The sequence below is a fragment of the Gadus chalcogrammus genome, chromosome 6 (assembly GCF_026213295.1).
Source record: "Gadus chalcogrammus isolate NIFS_2021 chromosome 6, NIFS_Gcha_1.0, whole genome shotgun sequence".
NCBI lineage: Eukaryota > Metazoa > Chordata > Actinopteri > Gadiformes > Gadidae > Gadus > Gadus chalcogrammus.
In genome coordinates this window covers 8,831,139-8,852,534 of record NC_079417.1, presented here as the reverse complement: position 1 = coordinate 8,852,534, position 21,396 = coordinate 8,831,139, and the positions used below count along the sequence as shown (strand labels likewise).

The following is a 21,396-nucleotide window of genomic DNA, read 5'->3' as shown; positions in this document are numbered from 1 at the left end:
GATCGTCCCTAACCGTGTTACAGAGCCAGTCGGGAGCTTGTTGCTATTATGTAAACCTAATGAATCCGTAATTCATTCAATGTACCCTAATTAAAAAATGACACACAAATACACACACTGAGTGTACAGTCATGCATGTTTTGCGCCCGCGCAAGTGCTAGCAGGAGACAACAGATGTTGTCATGTCACATAATCCCATAATCAACCCGGTGTCAATTAAAAATCACAGGCTATACTTAAAGAGGTGTAACAATATGGGCTCCATCACGCTCATCACATGACACCGAATCAAACTGGCTCAGTCCTGTCAGGGAACATCTGCTCACAACAACAGGGAGAGACAGAGACTGAGAGAGACTGGATTAATTTTGGTTTATTTATTTTTGGACTTGTTTTTGAAGGAAATAAAACTTCACTCATTTTTCCTAACCCTAACGGAATTGCCACCCCTTGTTTTTGTCCACACTCTCCGGTCCAGTGAGTCCGTATCCCAAATAATCGGGGTGACCGGCTTGGTTCCTCACATTTGGTGGCACTGGTCGGATCAGTGACGCCAACTAAGAAACTGGAGAGATGAGGGGGAAGACGAGGAAGAGGTGGACAGCGAGGGCTAGGCCGAATCTGGCACACAATGGAACTGACGCTGTCCAGAGTCTCTACTGGAGATGGATAAGGAAGAGCTTTAAGACGGCAATGGTGGGGACCAAGCATCGGGCGGAGACCCGCCAGAGTGGTCTGACCTAACCGCTGTGCTTAAGCTCTTGGAGCGGGCGGCGTCCAAGCAGGAGTAGCACTGGACGCCGCCCGATGCAGATGCAGCTGAACCAGCTCAGGGAGGTTGGGAGGCTGACCGGAGGCCTTCACCTGTACGAACAGCACCTGAACCGGCACCTGCTGAAGTGAAACCCCTTAAAGCCAAGGAATGAGTCCCAGGTGGACCAATCAAGGCCAGTAAGGCCATACCACTTTCATGGGGGAACATTCCCTGGCCAAGGCTAGATAGACTGACATACTGCCCCCTATTGCGGCGGAGGTACAATTTCAACAATCAGTTTGCTGGAATGTGAGAGACGGGGAGAAGAGTTTCACTTTCTCACCCCCCCCCCCCCATCCATAACACAGGCAGATGGGCTCGCACACATACACACACATAGACACACTCACAAAAAAGAGGCACTTCAGAAAATAGCACAATCCTACAGCAACATACAACCTCACGACTGTGTTATTTGGCGTTCGCGGTGAGCTACATGGCCGTACCGTGGTACTCTAGTCCTTGCAGAGTGATCAATGGAGTCAAACTTCCTACGACCTTGCCTCCACAAGGTCAGATGCCACACACCAGTTTACTTTTACCCCCCCCGAAGACCGCAAATAGTCGAGCCCCTAGGGGCTGTGAATTAATTCCTGACCCCAAGAAGAGACTCATCAACATCCCATGCTAAGTGCAATGAGGGACCTGAAAGCCATCTAATCTCACTGGCAGCACACAGGGTACATGCAGGTCATTGATAATTACTTTGGATACTCAACAACCGGAACAACAGTTTATTTATCACAGCTCTGCCACATCTGTCTAGCTCATTATTCACAGTGGGACCTACGTTAGACAGACGAGGGCGAACGCGGGCCTGTCAGGAAGTCAGCCAGCTGGTCATTCAGGGTTCTGTAGGTTTACCCTACGGCACAGAATGGATGGAGATGTCGCACCTTCATGCCAGCATTAAGTAACGGCTACAAACTAACAGCGGGAACATCCCCATCCCCGGTGAAGCACAGGCTGTCCCAGCTCTTATTGATTAAATGAGTGCGTGTTGTGTGGGAGGCATCACCTGGTGGTCAATAACTTGCACGTCGTGCTGTGACTGTGGCTTGACTTTCGTATTTATTCAATTTTTAAATGTCCTTTTATAAACAACCTGCTATTTATTGACAGCCAACCTCGGGTGTCAAAGCAAGGAAAAAGGAGGACAAAGTGTTTGAAGACAGTGAAAGTATGATTGTCTTTCTGAAGTAAGTCAGGGTATTTATTCTCTCCGTCTCTGAGCTGTCTGTATTTATGGCAATGATAATTTAAACATGGTTTGTGAACCCATCGCACATAGCTTTGGCGTTTTGGCTCCATGCAAGTCGGGATTGCTGTGAGAGTCTGTAGGACGAGGATAAAATCATTAAAATGTTCCTAACAGTTAAACGCATTGAACTTGTTGATGCTACAGGTTAAACTGTCATGCTCAGGGCTCTGTCTCAGGCGGGGAGGACACCCAGGGCACATCAAGTCTGGACAAGCCTTAGCCAGGACACCCTGCAGCACTGCGCAGGCAAGTTATGGCCAGCTCACATCATCAAGGCCAGAGACACAAACACAAAAACACCTTATTGTTTGACCATCAACAAACGTAGCAACGCGCAGTGGCGTCATGTGACAGATGTCCTTCTCCCGTTACCGGTACTACAAATGTTTAGTAATTCAGTGGACACTTTCATCTAAAGACACTGTGATGTTAGATATGCAATTGTGCCACAGTCATTGGGGATCAAACCCAGTTCCTTTTGGCAGGAATTTATAGCTCCTTAGCCTCCCCACTATCATGTCATCATATCACATCCCACCAATACCTTCCCAGAATGATAGGATTTGTGCCACCATGCAGCTATTGTGGTATTGTGGCATTCAGATATCCTGCTTACCTTCTCATGGTTTCTGCTGGTTCACTATGAAGCCCTCTGAAAGAATGAACTTGCCATCATTTAGCTTTGTACCATAGACCCAATATTAAAAGTACAGTGAAAACTTCCTGGATTTCACATAATCGGCTCAGCTGTTTTTTATTAAGTTAATCCAAAGTACTTTTAATAAACAACAAATGCCCATAAGGAAGATGAGAACTATCAAGGCAACACCAGTGCTACACCACACTCCTGTTTCGCACAGTACCTGTTGAACCTTTAGAAGCTGTAAAGACAGTATTATAGCTCTACAATCGGCCAATCATTCTCCTAAACTCATGTTGAGAATAAAGGGATTTAGAGATAAGGATCGGGGTTTACGAGCTGGAGTGTCTGGTGTTGTCTACAGCTGAGAGAGGGAGAGAGAGAAATCTGGTTTGCCTATGATAGCCAAACCAGATCGCATAATACCATTCAGCGCTAATTAACTAATTGAAAGACAGAGACCGAGTGCAAAGCAGCACATTTGCACATATACGGCCCCTTTGTTTCCGCACCGGAGAAAAGAAAATCCTCATCCGGTTTTGAATGAGGCGTAAAATTGACTGCGCAGTGAGTGTGAAATCTAAGCGCTTAGAGCCTGTATTTATCAGACAGATCAATGAACGTAGTTATTACTAGAGAGATAGATTATACGGGTGTGATTTACTGCCCCTCGTCCTACACTGCTCTGTGCCTCTTCTGTAGCCGCAGACTTATTAGAGGCTTTAATGCAAAAACCCATGAGGTCAATCAAATTAATTTTCATTGCGCCGGGCTGCAAAGAGAAAACACCCACAGCATAGACACACACATGGTTTGAGAGAGAGGAGGAAGGAGCGCAATGATGGAGTAGAGCTGGGGCGCAGCAGTGGAAAGAAATGGACTCCATTTTTGTGAAGTCCCCCTCTCCAGCTGTCAGCCCACTCCCTGTCCCATGGGGGGTTGCCACGGTGACAGGAGGCCACATGTCTTAGGGGCGTCGTTTTGGTCAAAGGGCCCCATTGTTCTTGTGCTAAGCCGTCTTCACTATGCCCGTCTACCGGGGACCAGAGTGAGGGTTTCACACCCCTGCTTGCTCTGCCCCACACACACCCACACCCACACACTTTAGATGTGCTGCAGTATAGCTCTACACCGGGAAACAAAAAAAAATCCCAAAAGCACATCATGGGGAAATCAAACAGGTTGTTCACAGGAAAATAAGAAAAGCCTTGTTCAATACTTCGTGAATAAGCACAACACGTTTAAACAGCATGGGCATTTAAAATTTGTTTATTTTCTGTACAAATGTCTAGATGTCCAATTTGAAGCTCGAGATGGAGAAGAAAATGTACTTTGCCGTGTTACAATTATACCACTAGATGGCGATAAAACCCCACCAGTCCAAGATCCACATCTGGGTAACCCCTGTATCGTTCACAGGTAGGCCTATTGGGCCATGGCCATCCATCACTCATTTTGTAGGATTTGAGTAGAGGTACTTCGGGTGTGTGCACCGCTGGGGTGACCTTGAGAAAACTCACTCAAAGTTGATTGCAAAGGGAGGTTTTAGACTCATGCATCATACCTGCTGGCTTTTCTTCTTCTTTCTGAATTTGAATAGCAAAAGTCTCTAGTCGTCTCACGGCATTCTGGCAGATGGAAGGAGGCTGAAACACGGGCCAATTGTGAACAGACAGTCCCCCGAGTTCAAGGCCACTCATTTCAGTCAATTCAAAGTGAAAAGTCTGGTACGGGAATGACAGCAGAAATTTTAAACCCACGTTTGAGGGTTTACACATCGGGGAACGAGAGTAACTCTATACAGAGGGGGCCCTCTGCTGGATGATAGCCAACATGTCATTCCCAATTACTTTAACCCATCATTGACAGGCTTACTGGTTGCCGTTTTAAAATATTGTAACTTGCATAGTCTAAAAATAATGTAACACTTTCGGCAATAAGAATACACAAAAAACACAAGAAAAAAAGGATAGTGAGGTATATATACAATTTCATCCAAAGCGAAAGGAAGTGGGCTGAGGAGCTCCAACAATCAAAGAATGCAATCACAATAGGAGAATAGCTATAAATGTAAAAGTAGAAATGTCAAAGTGATGCCGGCCTGGTTACAGAAACAACACAAACAAGGCGGTGGAAGCACAGATAACTCAAGAACCAATTTCACAGCATCCCTTAAGTATGAGGTAAATCTGAACGTTATTACAACCGCATAGATACTTCTGCAGGCACTAATCACCCATCTCTGTACAAGCAGGGTATTGACCCAGAGAAAGAGGCAGGGAGGGAGGTGATCCCATAGCTCTGGAGGGCTAAAGATGCACAGTGATTACCACGAGTGGAGACTTATTGATTGGAAGGCGGCGGTGGTCGGTTGAGATGATTGGACTCTCCCGTCTATTGATTGGTTCGGTAAGAGGGGAGAATTACGGACGGCATCTAGCGAATCCCCCCCCCCCCCCCCGAGTTCGGCTCACAGTAACAAAAGAAACCAAGTAGTAGGTTTGGGTAGCCATGGCCTTTATTTCAGCAAAAACAGGGAGTTTTCCATTAAAAGGATGGATACCCATAAAAATGTTCCTAATGGACTAATGGAGCTCCGGCAGTGGGGGAATAGGCCTCAGTGTTTGAGTGGGGTCTTGAGGACCAGGGAAGCGCTGGCCCTCCGGCCCTGGTTTTTCCAGCGCGCATTGCGCCGGGTCACCCCGAGCGACTCCGGGGAGATTTTGGGTAGCCAGGCCAGCCCCGAGACCCCGCTGCCACAGTGTTCCTCCTTGTTCCGCTGGTTCCTCAGACTCCGACGGACCGAGCGCTGCTCCTTTGCGGGCGCCCGTTTGAACACATCTTCAAGTGTAAAGGCCATCTGCCAGGGTGCCAGCTCAACTGGGGCCTCTTCTCGTGTTGGCTCAAGGGCCGACGTCTCCTCCTCGCGACTCCCCGCTCCTCCCACCGCTTCCCCCTCTGAAGGCGGACAGGGTGCAGTGGGAGCGGGGTCAACAGTGTGGCTCCCTGGCTCTTGTTCCTCTTCTGCCTTCTCTCCGTCCTCGACGAGAGGCTGGCCGCTCTGCGCATCGTCGTCCCCACTCATGGTCTCGGCTACGCTGCTCCCAGGCCCGTCCACCGTGGCCTCCAGCTGTTCCTGCGGCTCCTCCGTGAGCCAGGCATCCACGGGGACGCTGACCTTCCTACGCCGCCGCTGCGCCGGCTCCTTGGCCGGCCCGCTGGACCTCTTCTTCTTCTTCCTCCCCGAGCTGGAGACCTCTTGGTCGGGGATGGCGGCGTCGGCTGGGGCGTCCGAGGGTGGTGTTGTGGTGTTGCTGCTGGTGGTGGTGTCCTCTTTCTGGGTGAGATGAGCCGGAGAGGCCCCGCCAGGGGCAGGGAGGCTGGTGATCGCTGGCTCGGAGGTGGGCGAGGACGGACAGGCCGGGTCCTCGCCTGTGACTGTTTGGGTGAGGGAAGGAAGAGTATGTAGATGGGTAAAGACGGACTGCCACTGAAGGTAGGGAACTTGTGAGCGAACCAGTGAGGCATGTCTGTTGAACTACAGCCTCTTCAAAAAGCCTTTTAATGGACGTTTTGCTGGAAATATATTCTTTATGTTTCAATTTAAATGGTAATAGAAAATTCAACACAGAAGCATTCATTGGTAAACAGCAACAAGTGGATTCTTGTCAAATGGGAGGGTAAAATAATTATATATTCGTTTTTATTGATATTATATCAAGAAGCCTAGCTTTGATAAAATAGTTTTGGCTTGAGTCGAGGCACCAAAACAAATTTCAAGCACAATGTATTTCATATTCATCAGTGCTGGAGCACCGTGACCGCCAATTTGGACTTAAGGTGATATCAGTGGACACAAATCAGGCTACATTTCACACAATTTTTCTCCATTAGAAAAAGTCTTCTGCCATCTGCCGCAGAAAACAGCAGGATGTTATTCCATATTTATTTTTTTACAGACCCACTATCGCAATTCAAATTGAAAAGGATGGTGAGCCTACGGCTATTGATTTGTTGGTTTACCGGGAGCACTTGATATTTCTGAGTAAATCCCTAGCATTGTATTTTTATTTATTCAACAGCACACTCTGCGTAATCAAAGCTGCTGTGCATTGAAACACACATCTGTATCCAGCGGCATTTGTATGTGGGAGAACTGGTGTTTGGTCCCGGAGGGCAGATGCTTTCTGAATGAGACAGAAGCATCTGCCCTCTGGCCCTCAGAAAGCAATTAATTCTGCGCTAATTAGGTACCAAGCAGGTGCTTAAGAGGGACCTTCTAACTCAAATTGGAACGGTCCCGTCAACGCGGGGCGCTATGAGAGCTGGGGACCTTCGGCCCTGCTGTCTGGTTGCCTGGGTTACCTATGCTCCGCCTCCGGCTGCCAGGCGACTGCGGGGAGGGCGAGGGGCTGGGGCCCCTCAGGCCCTCTCTGATGGGACTGAGGGCCGGGTTCTTGGAAGCGTACTCCCTATGGCCGTACAGGGAGCGGTCCACCACCTTGGACCCCCACCCTCGGTCCTTCTGTGGAGGAGGAGAGACAGCCAGGTCAGTACCTCTAACAGACACCGCTACCTCAGTTTGTTCATTCACTTCTTTAAATGGTTATCTTTTCACTGTGGGAATAGGTGGGAATTCCTCAGCTGTCCGAGCAGGCGGCGTCGACGGCACCGACAAACAAATTCTACTCACGCAAACGGTGCCAATTCGTCATTAGCTCGGATTGAAATATTTGAACTTTACCGAGATTTTTGGCTTGATGCCGAAGCACAAAAGTATATGGCACGCGGCGACAGAGTTATGCCAGAGGAATATTCGCTCGGCTCTTGGTGTGAAGGCACCTTTACACTTCCATTGGCTGACAAATGATCGACTCAAAAATGGTGGGATAATAAGTGCGTCGCGGGAGGACAATAAACCATTCTTCTCCCCCCCCTGTGCAGGATCACATACGCAAAATTTAAAAGGCACGGAGGCAGGAAGTGTGGAGCCAATTACGGCAGGCGAGGTACCGTCAAACAAAAATTGCGTGTCCACCGTAATCTGGGCTGCGCCACACAATGGCGCTACGCGTCGCGACACCACGCCACTAAGAGAAACCAAGTGCGGGAAGAGAAGGGGAAAACGAAACGCGTCACTCACCTGCATCTTGCCGCAGCCCGACTTGGCAGCGGAGCGCGACGACCGCCTCACAGGTTCCGTCTTCTCCGTCGGTAGCTGAGGGAACAGAGAGCTGCCGTCAGGATCCGATACATAGTGCACGCACACAGACACACACACACTACAATACTTTTTTCCCCCCGCACTTCCTTCCTTGTAATCCATCTACGTACTGTGCGAATATCAAAAGGGGGCCAATCATGGCGAGATAATTCACTTCTCGGTAAATTTTCACCGAAATGAGATTTCGAGGATTCCGTTTCATTTGAGGCATTATAAATAGTGGACCTTTCTCTTCTGCCTCACACAGTTGACCAGCGCAGGGATCGCAGAAGGGGGTAATGCTTCTGACCTTGCCTAGAGGGGGGGGGAAGAAAGAAAGAAAAGCCATTAACAAAGACTTCTCAGGCTTGGAGGCAATTAGAGGGGGCTGCCACAGTGTTATGATTAGGCCCCAGCCGGTAATGTATATTATATTTATATAGCGCTTGTTAAGACACCGAGTCACTTCCTATTAAATATATAAAGTTAATAAAATATGAGAAAAAAATAACACGACCAATATCAAATGGTTGAAAGTAAGTCTTGTTGAGATAAATAAAAAGCTTTCGACGGGCAGGATAGAAATGGCGGCAGAGAGGAGAGTACAGTTGGACTTGCGGGACAATGTGGTACCTTTTTTATTGGCGTGTCGGAGCTGGCCTGGGCGTCGACAGCGGTCTCTGGTTCAGGTCCAGGTCCTACTAGCTGGGCTTGTAGGGGCTCCTCTGGGGGGGCCTGAGGGTCTTCCAAGGGTGGGGCCCCGGACTCTGCTGCAGCAGCACCACCTGTGGCAGGCATACGCTTTGGCAACAGCATGGGGCAGTGACCGGGAGCTCAGAGGGCTCGGGTTGGCACGCCAACCTCAAGAATTCCAACACATAACAAGCTGTGAGTCTGACACTATGGGTGTGTTGGCATGTCAGCGTCAGGGTCGATTGGTTGATGGCTTTTTACTTGGACTGGAAGGAAGTTCAAATGGACAGTTGGGTTGGTTGAAGGAGCGAGGGAAAGACACGTAGTGCATAGGACCGCAGGACGGTAGGAATCAAACCTAGGAAGCTGGAAGGCGGATATGCCCGTGCGCTTGGCACACTAGCAGGTTTTGCAACCCACAAGTTATGTTGTTATTGAATAGAACATGAACCACTTCATGAATTAGTTAATATTTTGGGAGGTCCACATACATATGTTGTGGGGCAGAGGGGGATCATAGATGTTAATTAATAGTCACCTGACGGGGAATCTGTGAGGGACTCTTGGAAGGCCAGGTTTAGGTCCAAAGGCTGAACCACCAACACATCTTCAGTGAGAGAGTGAGAGAGAGAAACAGAGACAGAGACAGAGAGAGAGAGAGAGACAGAGACAGAGACAGAGACAGAGACAGAGACAGAGACAGAGAGACAGAGACAGAGACAGAGACAGAGCACAAGAGAAAAAGGAAGACGGAGAGAGAAAAGATTAATAGAATGCACCAAGCAGTAACCATGGTGTTTTGACCCTGAGCAAATGGATAAAGAAACCCAGTGGTGTTCTTTGGCGCATCACAGGTGCGAACTAACCTTCGTCAGTTAAAAATGGCAAGTCCGTCTCCTCCAGGGAAGGGAACACAATCTAGCCATCAAAAACACATGAGGGTAGAAAAATAAATACTCCGTTTTCGGTGACTTCATGTCATTTCTCATGGACAACTGTGATTGGATTAAACCCAACATGCAGCAACGGTTTGCCATAAATAATAATATCACTAATGTGTGTTAGAACAAGGCCATGAAAGCGACGAATAAAGAAGTATCAGTACATCATGGCATATTGTCATCCGCTCACCAGTTTAACCGCTCTGCACAAAAGGTAATTAAATAAAACAACCATGCACCTTCTCGCAATCGTTCTCCGGTGTCTGTGCGCCCCGTTGCAGCGAGAACGAGAGCGTGGGCGAGGCCCCGAAGGTGGGGCTGCAGAAGGCCGGCTGGGGCAGCGGCGTCCAGCCCGCGGGCCGCTGGGGCGTCTTGAGCAGCGAGCGCAGCCCAGAGCCCGGGCCGGGGGTCGGGGGCTCGGCGCGCGCTGGCGTGGTGCCCTTCTGCAGAGGGGTGCTGGGGGGCAGGTTCTTGTCGAAGAACTCCGGGGTCAGGGGCCCCCCGAAGCGCACCTGCTTCTTGTTCTTCTTCAGGGTGGAGTTTGCCTCCGACGGCACCACTGCAGAGAGAGATGCGTGTCAGTGCTCTTCACACACGCCGAGCGGCATAGAGGAACGCCTTGGAAGGACCTTGAAGAGACACTCTTTCACAAAGGCTGGGTTTGGGAAAATGGTTTAAACGCTTTTTTCATCTGTTTTTAAAGATTGTTTTGATAATCTACAATGATAAAGGCTTTGCTGAAGGCCACCCAACGCGGAGCTATATATTAACAGGATTATGGTAAAATAAATACGAATAGATCCTTTAAGCCAAATAGCGCCCTTTAAAAACACTTGAATGTGCTCAAGCCGATAGCGCCCTTATTTAACACCTCGACATCTATCAGTTACCTATACACAGCGATAGGATCCTTAAAATGTCACTCTTCCTGTGTGCGGCCGTCCACAAATTTGTAGTGCACACCGCTCTGTTCGCCAAGCCTCAAAGGCAGGGACCAGAGCCCAGATGAAAGGCAGAGGGAGTCCTGTGTGCTTACCGAAGGGCTTCATCTCCAGCAGGGGCGGGCTGGAAGGCGATGAGGGGAAGGAGAGTGCCTGCTGGGCCGGCAGATCCACCGCCACCAGCTCCGCGAGCTCTGACGGCGGAGGCGTCCTGGTGCTTTGGACTTCAAAGGACGTTTCCTTTCGGGAGGGAAAAAAGGGAAAAGATGAAGTGTGAGTCATCTCTGTTCCTACGACACGTATATGATCATCATCAGGACGGTAAAAGGTCCGATGGCATCGCTGGCTGCACCTCGTGTTCTCCTCGGTTCGGGCTGTCTGCGGGGCGTTCTGCATTGCGAGCGCATGTCGTATCTGTATTCAAGACGTTCCAGACAAAAGGCCGGGAGGCAGCGTGACAGTCCTCCCTTGTCCCCAACATACATGACGGGTGTAGGGCCACCGAGCTGATGTTAATTCACAGCTTTACTGTGCAACGGAAAGTCTCAGCTCTCTCTGACAATTAATTAGCCAGAAGAGGAACAGACGACAGCAGCTGTGTCAGGCCCTGCTGCTACAGAGACCTGATCTCTGTAGGCTGTGGGGAGGGTGGGCTACACTTGGTTTGTTTACAGACGCACACTCGCCCATAATTACACATCAACATACACACTTGTACACTGAACATCCGCTTTTCTTTTTTATACGGCTCTTTCAGAGGACATGAACATTAATCCAAGGATTTCCACCAATTATAAACCTCAGCTAAGGTTGACTGTATAAGGGGGAAATGGGTTCACTGAAGTAGATCTTTTGAAGAGTGCAGCCCATTTTATCGGAATTGAGCAATTTGAGCACACTTAGTGCTTGTATTGGAGAAGGTCAAAACTGTTTTACAGAGTAATTGCAAAGACATTCATTTCAAACAAGGTCACACTACATTGCTAGCTTTAAGTCAAACAGAATATTTAACGGGAACCCTAAATATGCATCCGACAACATCGCAAGCATCTGAGGATTTGGATCAAACATCAGGAACCTCGAAATGCTCAATATTGAAAAATATTAATTACCCACATATTTTTTGAGCATATCTAATATTTTAAAGTTTGTGAAAGAAAAAAGCGTTTGTAATTAACCACTGAAAATAATATCACCAACACCTAGGAAACTAACACATGAAACAGAACAATCACACTGAACAGTGTGATTTTGCTGTTGGAGGAAACTTGCCCATTGACACATATCCATTGATTATTGTGTGGGCAGTCACATGCAAATCACACAAGGGTACAGAGTGATTATTTACCCGTTTATGGTTCAATTTGTGTAGTCCATTTACTTTTTATAATTCATATTCACAGTCACAATTAATGGACTGGTTAGTTCTAAATATAAGTGACCTATGTGACGAGTTACCAGAGCAAATGTTGGGTCGTTTTAAAATGATAAATGACTACATTTATCCTTCAGCAAGATTGTTCATCCAATCAACAACAATTGCGTCAGACAAACAAAAATAAAACATGTATTTATAATTGGTTGACTGAAACCACAGTAAAAATCTGACTTTCAATGAGTAATGGATCACTTTAACGATGTTCATGTTTGACTCGAAGCTACCATTCACAACTGCCATTGTTTCCGAAAAAAACAACCTCTAATGATCTCTTGATAGGAGAAGGATGGCTGTGGACCATGACATACGAGATCACGCTTCCGGGCAATCCACCAGCAACCAGTCCATGATTTGCAAGAGCCGATTTAAAAATAAATATGAAATGCCAAAGCAGTACCAAAACTACAAGCCTCTCTTACCCCAACCCATGTTTATTTATAAACATTCAAAATATACCAGCACTGCTCAACATGAAATCTGAAATTATGCAGCAATGCAGAAAGACATCATCTACCAATAATACAGAAGGAAAAATACCAAAACAACCCAACCATATAAAAACAGCACATAAATAACTTGCTCCTATTCAAAATCCATAGCGAGAATCGACAACAAAAAACTCCCAGAAAGTCAGAAAGTTCAACTTAGCAGCGGAACTTGGATAAAGAAAAGCAGAGCGTCACCATCAGTCAATCAATTCGTTACTACTTTTCTAGGGATGCCACCCAGTTCCACTTACTTGGAAAGCACCACCATTCAAATGAAGGGCTCTCACCCGTAGATAAATAAAATAAGAGTTTGAAAACCAGCCAGAAATACAACCGTGGGCAGAATGATTCAGAGCGGCAGCGTGTGAAGAACGTGACTAGAGCAGGGGTTACCTCTGGGTGTGCCTGGCCGCTGAAGTGTGGTAAGATAGGAGAGCTGGCCCCGCTAATCTCAGATACACAGAGCCCCGGGGCCCCCACTCGCCTCCTCTTGCTCGGTACGGACCTCGGTGAGCAGTTCTCCTTATCGCTGTCCAAACCTCCATCTGAAAGCAACATAAATCTGTTCATTAACAACTCCGGTCGTTTTTTTACTACAACAGCTGAAAAGCGAAATGGGAAAACACAGTGTAGTGTGATGTTATCAAGAGGCAGTAAATGACATGGCTAGGGTTTAACTTTACCATCAACTAAAGTCCTTTATTGAAAGTTACCAATGGTGATTATTGTTTTAAGTAAGGATGCACCGATGGGAGGACTCCGGAACTGCCAATCGGCGGTCAAGAAGGCGGACTCGATTTCAGCCTACGCGTCCCTCATGACCCTTCACTTCCTGGCCCTGACAGAGACTTGGATCACTCCAGAGAACTCTGGTACTCCTGCTGCCCTCTCCACTGTCTACTCATTCTCGCACACCCCTAGACCATCTGGGCAAGGAGGCGGGACCGGACTCATCCTCATCTCTCCCATGTGGTCCTACCAGGTCCTTCCACTAGAACACTTGGCCAGATCTTCGTTTGAACTGCACGCTGCCACTAGCTGCGTTTCCATCTAAAAAGGTGATGCGAATCTTTAGAAAGTACGCAAAAAAGTAATTCGAATTAGGTGCGTTTCCATCAAGTGGTTGGAGCGGAATAGGGTGATGACGGTACACGTTGATGTCGGCAGGGTTGCTATGGCCGGTCGTTATGCGGAAATCGGAAAGACTGTCAGTCCTGTGTGTTCAAAGTTTGCTACGTCACAGCTGATTCGCAAAATGTGTTTCCATCTCCCATTTTGCGAATTTACTCTGTTTCGCATTTCTCAAAAACCACCTCAAGCGAGCGGATCAACTTTTTTGCGAATTAGAGGATTCTGATGCGAATTTTGGTGTTTCCATCACCGTTTACTGATTAGATACTTCAAAGTTTGCATTAAATTAGGGGGATGGAAACGCACCCACTGTCATCCTTCCTATCAAGCTCTCCATTGTGGTGATCTAACGTCCTCTCGGGACTTCTACGACGAGATGGATGCCCTCCTCAGCTGCTTTCCTGAGGATGGCACACCACTCGTTATCCTCGGCGACTCCAACATCCTGCCAGAGAAGTTGCACTCACCTGAACTAACCAACTTTTTCGCCACCTTTGACTTAACATTATCCCCTTCCCCTCCCACACACAGGGCCGTGAACCAGCTCGACCTAATATTCTGTCTTCACTACCTCCCATCGAAAGATTCTCTAAACTATCTAGAGGAATCTTCAGACACTCTGCTATCCTCCCTATCCTCCTCGGATTCCCTCTGTCCCTTCCACTCCAGACCAGCGCGATCCTCACCCCCCCCCCCCCCCCTCCTTGGCTGTCTGAACCTCTGCGGACTTGTAGAACAAAGTTGCGAGCAACTGAGAGGAAATGGAAGAGATCAGACTGTCCTTATGATCTATCTCACTAGCCTTTCCTTCTCTCTGATTTCACCTCCACTGTGTCAACAACCAAATCTGCCTTCTACCGGACCAAAATCAACACCTCCGCCTCAAACCCCAGGAAACTGTTTTCCCTGTTCTCGTCCCTCCTCAATCCTCCCTCACCCCCACCTCCTTCCTGCCTCACTGCTGATGATTTTTTTACCTACTTTACCCAGAAAGTAAAGGACATTAGCTCCTCTTTTATCCCTGCCTCCATCCTCCCATCCTCTGTCTTTACCCAATTTATCCCTCTCACCTCTGACGAGGTCAACAGAATAATAACATCTAACCATGCCACCACCTGCGCCCTTGACCCTATACCCTCCTCTCTCCTCCAGGATGACTCAAGCGACATCCTGCCATTTCTCACCTCACTTATCAACTCCTCCGTCACCTAAGGCATTGTTCCAGCGTCTTTCAAGACTGCCAGAATAAAGCCTCTCCTCAAAAACTAACTCTTAATACCACCAACATCCAGAACTACAGACCGCGATCTCTTCTTTCATTCCTCTCTAAAACACTGGAACTTTGCTAACCAACTGTCCTCCTATATCTCATCTAACAACCTGCTTGACCCTCACCTGCTTCAAGAAGGCACACTCCACTGAGACGGCTCTCCTCGCGGTGACTGAGTCCCTCCGTGTTGCCAGAGACTCGTCCCTCTCTTCGGTTTTCATTCTCCTCGACCTGTCCGCAGTATTTGACACGGTGAACCACCAGATCCTCCTTGCCACTCTTGCTGAACTGAGCATTGCTGAATCTGCTCTTTCCTGGTTCACATCCTACCTGACGAACCGCACCTATCACGAAACATGGAATGGCTCCTTGCCCAAACCTTGCACGCTTGAAACTGGTGTCCCTCAAGGCTCTGTAATGGGGCCTCTTCTGTTCTCCCTCTATACCAGATCTCTGGGCTCTGTAATTACATCACATGGCTTATCCTATCACTGCTATGCTGACGACACTCAGCTTTTTCTCTCTTTCCCCTCATCTGATAATGCCCTGATTGCAACACGCATATCGGAATGTCTAGCGGACGTCAGCACCTGGACAACTGCGCATCACCTGAGGCTTAACCTCAACAAAACCGAGCTCCTCCTAATCCCAGGAAAATATAGCCCACATATGGACTTACTGGTCACCGTTGAGAACATCACTATATCTCCTTCTCCTACTGCCAGAAACCAGGGTGTGGTATTGGACAATCAGTTATGCTGCACCGCAAACATCACTGCGCTGGCCCGATCCTGCAAATTTGCACTTTACAACATCCGCAGAATCCGGCCCTTCCTCACAAGGGAAGCAACTCAGCTTCTAGTCCAACTACTGGTCATCTCCCGCCTCGACTACTGCAACTCACTCCTGACTGGACTTCCTGCCTCTGCGATTAAACCCTTGCAGCGCATCCAGAATACGGCAGCACGCCTCGTGTTCAACCTACCGAAGTTCTCCCATGTGACTCCCTCTTCCGGGACCTCCACTGGCTCCCTGTAGTAGCTCGCATCAAATTTAAAACGATGGTACTGGCATACAAGGCAGTCGATGGAACAGCTCGATCCCTCCGCTCAACTACCTCAGCTGGACGTCTGGTACCGCCATCGCTAAGAGCTAGCAAAGGTCGATTAGCAAAGTCACAACTTTTCTCGGTTTTGGGACCTCAGTGGTGGAACCAGCTCCCTACCGTTCTCAGGACCGCAGAGTTGCTCACTATCTTCCGAAAAAGGCTCAAGACTCAACTGCCACCGTTGTGTATTGTATTGTATTGTATTATAGTACTTAACTGTGTATCAATGTTGTGTAGCAACATTGTATTGTGTTGTAATGTATTATAGTACTTAACTGTGTAGCAAGCAACTGCAGTAGCTGCTATAATTGCTGTAACACGGGGAATTGGTTAGCCTAGCAATTGTTGTACTTGCACTTGAACATCCTTCCTGTACCGGCAGCGATATATTGTCGCACTTCTTATGACAAATGTACTTATTGTAAGTCGCTTTGGATAAAAGCGTCTGCTAAATGCCCTAAATGTAAATGTAACACGATTATAGCCAACGTATAATCAAATGTAACCAGAGGTGGGTAGGAACGCGCTACATTTACTCTGTTACAAATACTTGAGTAACTTTTTGGATAAATTGTAATTTTAGGAGTAGTTTTATTGCAACATACTTTTATTTTTACTTGAGTAAATATTTGAAAAAAGAACGGTACTTTTACGCCGTTCCATTTGGCTACGTGACGTTCGTTACTTTGTTTTTTTAGATCTTTTCTTTTATTACATGCGAGATCTATTTCTATCACGTGAATATTCCTTAGCCCAAGTGAAGGAGTACCTCGGGGTCTTGTCCGCGAGTGAGGGTACTATGGAGCGTGAGATTGGCCAGAGAATCGGAGCAGCGGGGGCGGTATTGCGTTCGCTTTACCGCACCGTTGTTACGAAAAGAGAGCTGAGTCGCAAGGCAAAGCTCTCGATCTACCGGTCGATCTTCGTTCCTATCCTCACCTATGGTCATGAGGGTTGGCTGATGGCCGAAAGGACGAGATCGCAGGTAAAAGCGGCCGAGAGGCAATTGAATAACGCCTGCACAGGCACGGATGCACGCACAACGCAGAGTGGTAATCGGGAGAGTTGGGAAAATAAGCTGGATACGGAGTGGGTGAAAAAGTGTGTGTGTGTGTGTGTGTGTGTGTGTGTGTGTGTGTGTGTGTGTGTGTGTGTGTGTGTGTGTGTGTGTGTCACTCTGTTCGAGCCTGCATGAGAGTTTAATGTTGTCAATAGCTGTAACGTCTTTCCGACCAATCGCAGTTCAAGGCCGACCTGGGCTGTACCACTTCGGGAGGGGGCGCAGTTACTCCCCTCTAGACAAAACCGAATTGGTTGCGACGTTGACCCGGCGCCCCCCGAAACGTTAACGTGCCACAGGGAATTCCATGCTTAAAGCACCCAGGCTACTATGCGGCTACTATTTTGCAAAGATTTAATTGTTTTAGTTCAAGGGTTATACATTTTATTTTTAAAGACCTTATTTATTTTATTTAAAAGGATGTTATTTACATTATCTTTATTTGAACATTGCTGTTTTATATTTTGTTGGTGTCTATTTTGTACCGTTTGTGTTGCTCTGTTTATTTAAAAAATAAATCGGAGAAACTCAGTACTTTTACTCTTGAGTACTTGAGTAGTCTTTTCACTGCATACTTTTTTACTCTTACTTGAGTAATTATTTTTACGGGTACTTTTACTTCTACTTGAGTAATTATAATCTTAAAGTAACAGTACTTTTACTTGAGTACATTTTTTAGCTACTCTGCCCACCACTGAATGTAACAGTTTCACATGGGATATGCTCAGCAGGTATCAATATTCACAGGCAGAGCAAAGGACAGTTTCAAAAAGCGCTGTTATAAATTAAAGGTTTCAGGAAAGCCATTTCTTCACATTGTAGGAACTATGTTGACATTAAAGTACTATGGCTACCATCGTTTTACACTTATGGCCAACGTTTTTATCCAAAGCGAGTTACCTGTGTCCGGAGAAAGAAATAATTGTTGAGGTCTGTATGATAAGGACGTTCATAGAACAGGGGCCAAGCAATTAGAACTGCTAGGATAACCCATTCCCCGTATAAAATTATAGCTAGGATAAGATGCTACCCAATGCCATGGACTATTTTTAAGTGCAAGGAAGTAGAAACATATAATTAGTGTGTAAGAGGGTTGTTTTTAGAACAGTAAGGCGAGGAGGAAGGGCAGTGGGGGGGGGGGGGTAAGAAGGGAGGCTATGCAGGTGAACACTGAACAAGTGAGTCTTGATTCTATTGTGTTAGTGAGCGACTCTGCGGTGCTGACATTGGCAGGGAGCTCGTTACACCATTGCGTTGCAAAAAAACTAACAGAAGAGATGTGACTTTTAAATCAGTTTCCAATTTAGAGAAAAAAGGGGCACCGGCAGCGTGGTTTGTGCGGATGGAGGAGCTGTCTCCTATCTGGGCAGCGTTTGACTGCGGGGTCCGAGAGAAATTTAGCTTTTCTGAACCGTATTCTATGTGTGTGGAAACGTATAGAAGGTGAAGCTCCGTCTGAGCATCGATTTATTTAATATCCGCATCCGAGGGTTAGGCTTCCCGGCCACATATAGTGTAACGCTAGGCTATGTGTGTGGTTGAGCTCCGTCTGAGCAACGATTTATTTAATACCCACGTCCGAGGGTTAGGATTCAACTATAGTATATAGCTAACGTGAGGCGCCGCATTTCATATACAACATCGCTCATTATAACGCTCATGCACGACAACGGTACTAAAAAAGGTATCACAAAGTTAGGAGGGGTATCACCCCTTTTCTATATATCAGTATTGGTATTCACAGTAACGTCATTGGATCCAGCATTTGACAGATTTAAAGTTGATCACATGTTTAAAGTGTAAATTGGCTGATCAATCAGTGCATCACTAGCTACAGTATGAGATTTTCACCTGGTGCATGTCAGAATGAAGAAATGCCAGCATGAAGAAAGTTATTTTGTGTGTGTGAGTGTTTCGGAAAAATAACCACATCTGGAAACTATATAGATGTAACATTTCTGCAAATAGTTACTGTATCCAAATGCAAAATAACCCATTCATTCAGGGCCTGTGAGTCAGCCTCACCAGACAGATCCTGCTTTGGCCCGGCCCCTGGATCACAGTGTTCCCCCTCCTCCACATCCTCCACATCCATTAGGCTCTGGAAAGACGCCATCTTCAGCTTAAGCGTGGACGACACTCTGATTGGGAAGGGACTCCTCTTGAAAGCCTGTGTGGAGAGGAAAGAGACATTCTGAGATCCATGGCTGACACGATTAGGGAGGTTACGCACCAAGCTTACCCTGTGCGTCTGTGATGTCTTACCTCTGGGGTTTTGAAAACCGGAGGGGTCTTCGCCCTGTGCTGAGCCATGAAGTGGATGAGGCTATTGGTCCCTGGAGAGCCCCGGGCACCGATGGAGGACCTTCGCAGAGACTTTATCTTGGATAGTTTGGATTTATCTAGGGCGACAACCATGTTGGCCTGTCATAACTGGAGTCACAGAGGAACATCACCGACTATACCGTCAGGGCAAGCGTTATATCTAGATTGTATGTGCTTGGGCTAAATTCTAGTTTTGACACTTTGGATTCGTCTTCCATCAATAACCAGTTCATCATTCGAGCGAAAATGCACAGGCACAGTTCACAAGTACATCAACGTTACCTTTGCTTTTCGAAGATGACGGGGTGAAACTCTGGGTGGAGATGCCAAATTTCGAAGGGGAGAACTGAGAGAAGTCCACAGGACAAGGGGTCTCGCACAGCACTGAAGGTCCCTCAGCCTCAGCTTGCTTCGGTTCTGGACTGGCCATGTTCTGCATGAAACACACAGGAATCCATATCCAACCGTGTCAAAACAACTTGAACGTAACTGTTAACGCCTAACCACAAAAGTACAGTTACACGCAGTCGACTACAGTTTACGGAGCAGGTGGATACATTCCGTCTTAAGTTATCTGACTTATGCAATGTTAAATAAGTGATCATGAGAACAAATGAGTGAGAGAACATGTAACTGTTATACGTCGTAGGAATGAACTTTGCGAAACAAACCTCCAAGCCAGGTCAACGCGTTCAACAGCGAACCGTAAAAAATGCTAAAAAATATGAATACGTCGAAAGGGTAGGAGGGTAAAACGCTATTAAGTGTTATCAACCACACTAGGTCCCATTTGGTCTGATTTGATGAAAGTTTGAACGTTCTCAGAAGTGATAACGTTACGATTTTAGATAAATGGAAAAAACAAAACTAGTTTCATTAGCCAACTAGCCTCCTACTTTGTTCATGCAGGTCTGCCCTCGTCTAATTCGAACTGACCAATAGAATAGCAAGAAACGCGTCACGTGTCTTTCGGCGTCCAATCGTCTTACTGTTGACTTCAGTATGGGACAAAATAAAATGGGATGCCAGTTTTGAACGGGCTGGAACAGTAATCAATGCATGGATGGAAGGGCAGACATAAATACATAAATATTTAAATGCATTCTGTGACTTTTTCAGTTCCATCTGCTCTCTCCGCCTCTAGTAAACAAAGATATAGAAGCAGGAACACATTGCTGTGTTCCTCCAGTTGATCATCTGTCCAAATCAGTCATCCAGACGAGTTGTTAACACCACATGGCTTATCTGGTATAATTTAAATTTGGTGACGAGTTACTTGTACTAAATAGCAACATCAAGACTCAGGTCTCCCATCTGTCCATTAATTTACTGCTGCCACCCCAGCTGCTGTGCAAAACATGGGTCATATTTATCTGAACTAATGCACAAATCACCATCGTACCTCACTCTATCTACACTCGTATCTACATCACAAACAAACACACACTCTCTCTCTATCCCTCTAAACCTCATAGAAACTCCCTAGTGAAAGCGGTATGGGAGGCTCAGCTGGGCACATGGAGGTCAAATAAAATGTGCCTCCGTTCTTCACAGCTTGGTCTTCTTACGTTTTAGATGTCCCTGTGACACTTCCGATTTAACCAGAGAGATAGAGAAGGGGAGTTGTTTTTGATCCAACTTGCTAGCGTAATTAAAGGTACCAATCCTTGCCAGTAAATATATTTATATATATATTTTTAAATAATGTCGAAGATATTCAGTTATCAAACCATCATTTTGTGGGGTCTTAAAAAAAGGGCTATTATTCAGCCCTCTGCTAGCCTGACGCCAGAAGCAAACAGCAAAATAAAATCAACCCATATCATTATTACAATTAATACTGACAAATAATGTTGAATTACTCGTACATTTAGGCCTAATGTCTATCTTTTAGACCAGAGGTTTTCAAACTGTGGGTTGCACTATGGTACCAAGGGGGTCGTTGGATCAAAACATTTGTAGGCTAGGGCCTACTCGCCTTAAAAGGGGAATCGTTTATTGAGGAATAATATACATGGGTTAATGTAAATCACCTCACCTTTTGAGATGTAACGGTAAAAAATGGTGGGTCCTGGCCACACCT

The 21,396-nt window shown here is 46.8% G+C and overlaps 1 protein-coding gene across 2 annotated transcripts; it reads right to left on the bottom strand.

Annotated features, from left to right (window-relative positions):
- Positions 1–3,968: 3,968 nt before the first annotated feature.
- On the bottom strand, positions 3,969–20,633 carry cdca2 (cell division cycle associated 2). Of its 2 annotated transcripts, XM_056592157.1 has the most exons (14): positions 19,985–20,632; positions 19,596–19,746; positions 19,254–19,390; positions 19,014–19,158; positions 12,813–12,964; positions 10,589–10,733; positions 9,792–10,111; positions 9,478–9,529; positions 9,150–9,218; positions 8,552–8,703; positions 8,165–8,233; positions 7,859–7,933; positions 7,081–7,240; positions 3,969–6,153 (listed from the first exon to the last, which is right to left on the bottom strand). In XM_056592157.1, the coding sequence occupies exons 2-14, from the start codon at positions 19,741–19,743 to the stop codon at positions 5,333–5,335; spliced, it is 2,445 nt and encodes an 814-aa protein (XP_056448132.1). In that variant the 5' UTR covers positions 19,744–19,746; positions 19,985–20,632; the 3' UTR covers positions 3,969–5,332. The 2 variants fall into 2 exon arrangements, with proteins under 2 accessions (XP_056448132.1, XP_056448134.1); XM_056592159.1 differs by lacking the exon at positions 8,165–8,233 and having other exon boundaries at positions 19,985–20,633.
- Positions 20,634–21,396: the final 763 nt, after the last annotated feature.

Excerpts from the sequence above, each read along its gene's own strand:
- cdca2 (XM_056592157.1), bottom strand. The coding sequence starts at position 19,743 with ATGGCCAGTCCAGAACCGAAGCAAGCTGAGGCTGAGGGACCTTCAGTG. Across the intron at positions 9,530-9,791 it reads CGGAGAACGATTGCGAGAAG|ATTGTGTTCCCTTCCCTGGA; the intron begins GTGCATGGTTGT and ends TTTGATGGCTAG. Across the intron at positions 8,234-8,551 it reads CCGACACGCCAATAAAAAAG|GCAAGGTCAGAAGCATTACC; the intron begins GTACCACATTGT and ends CCCCCCCTCTAG.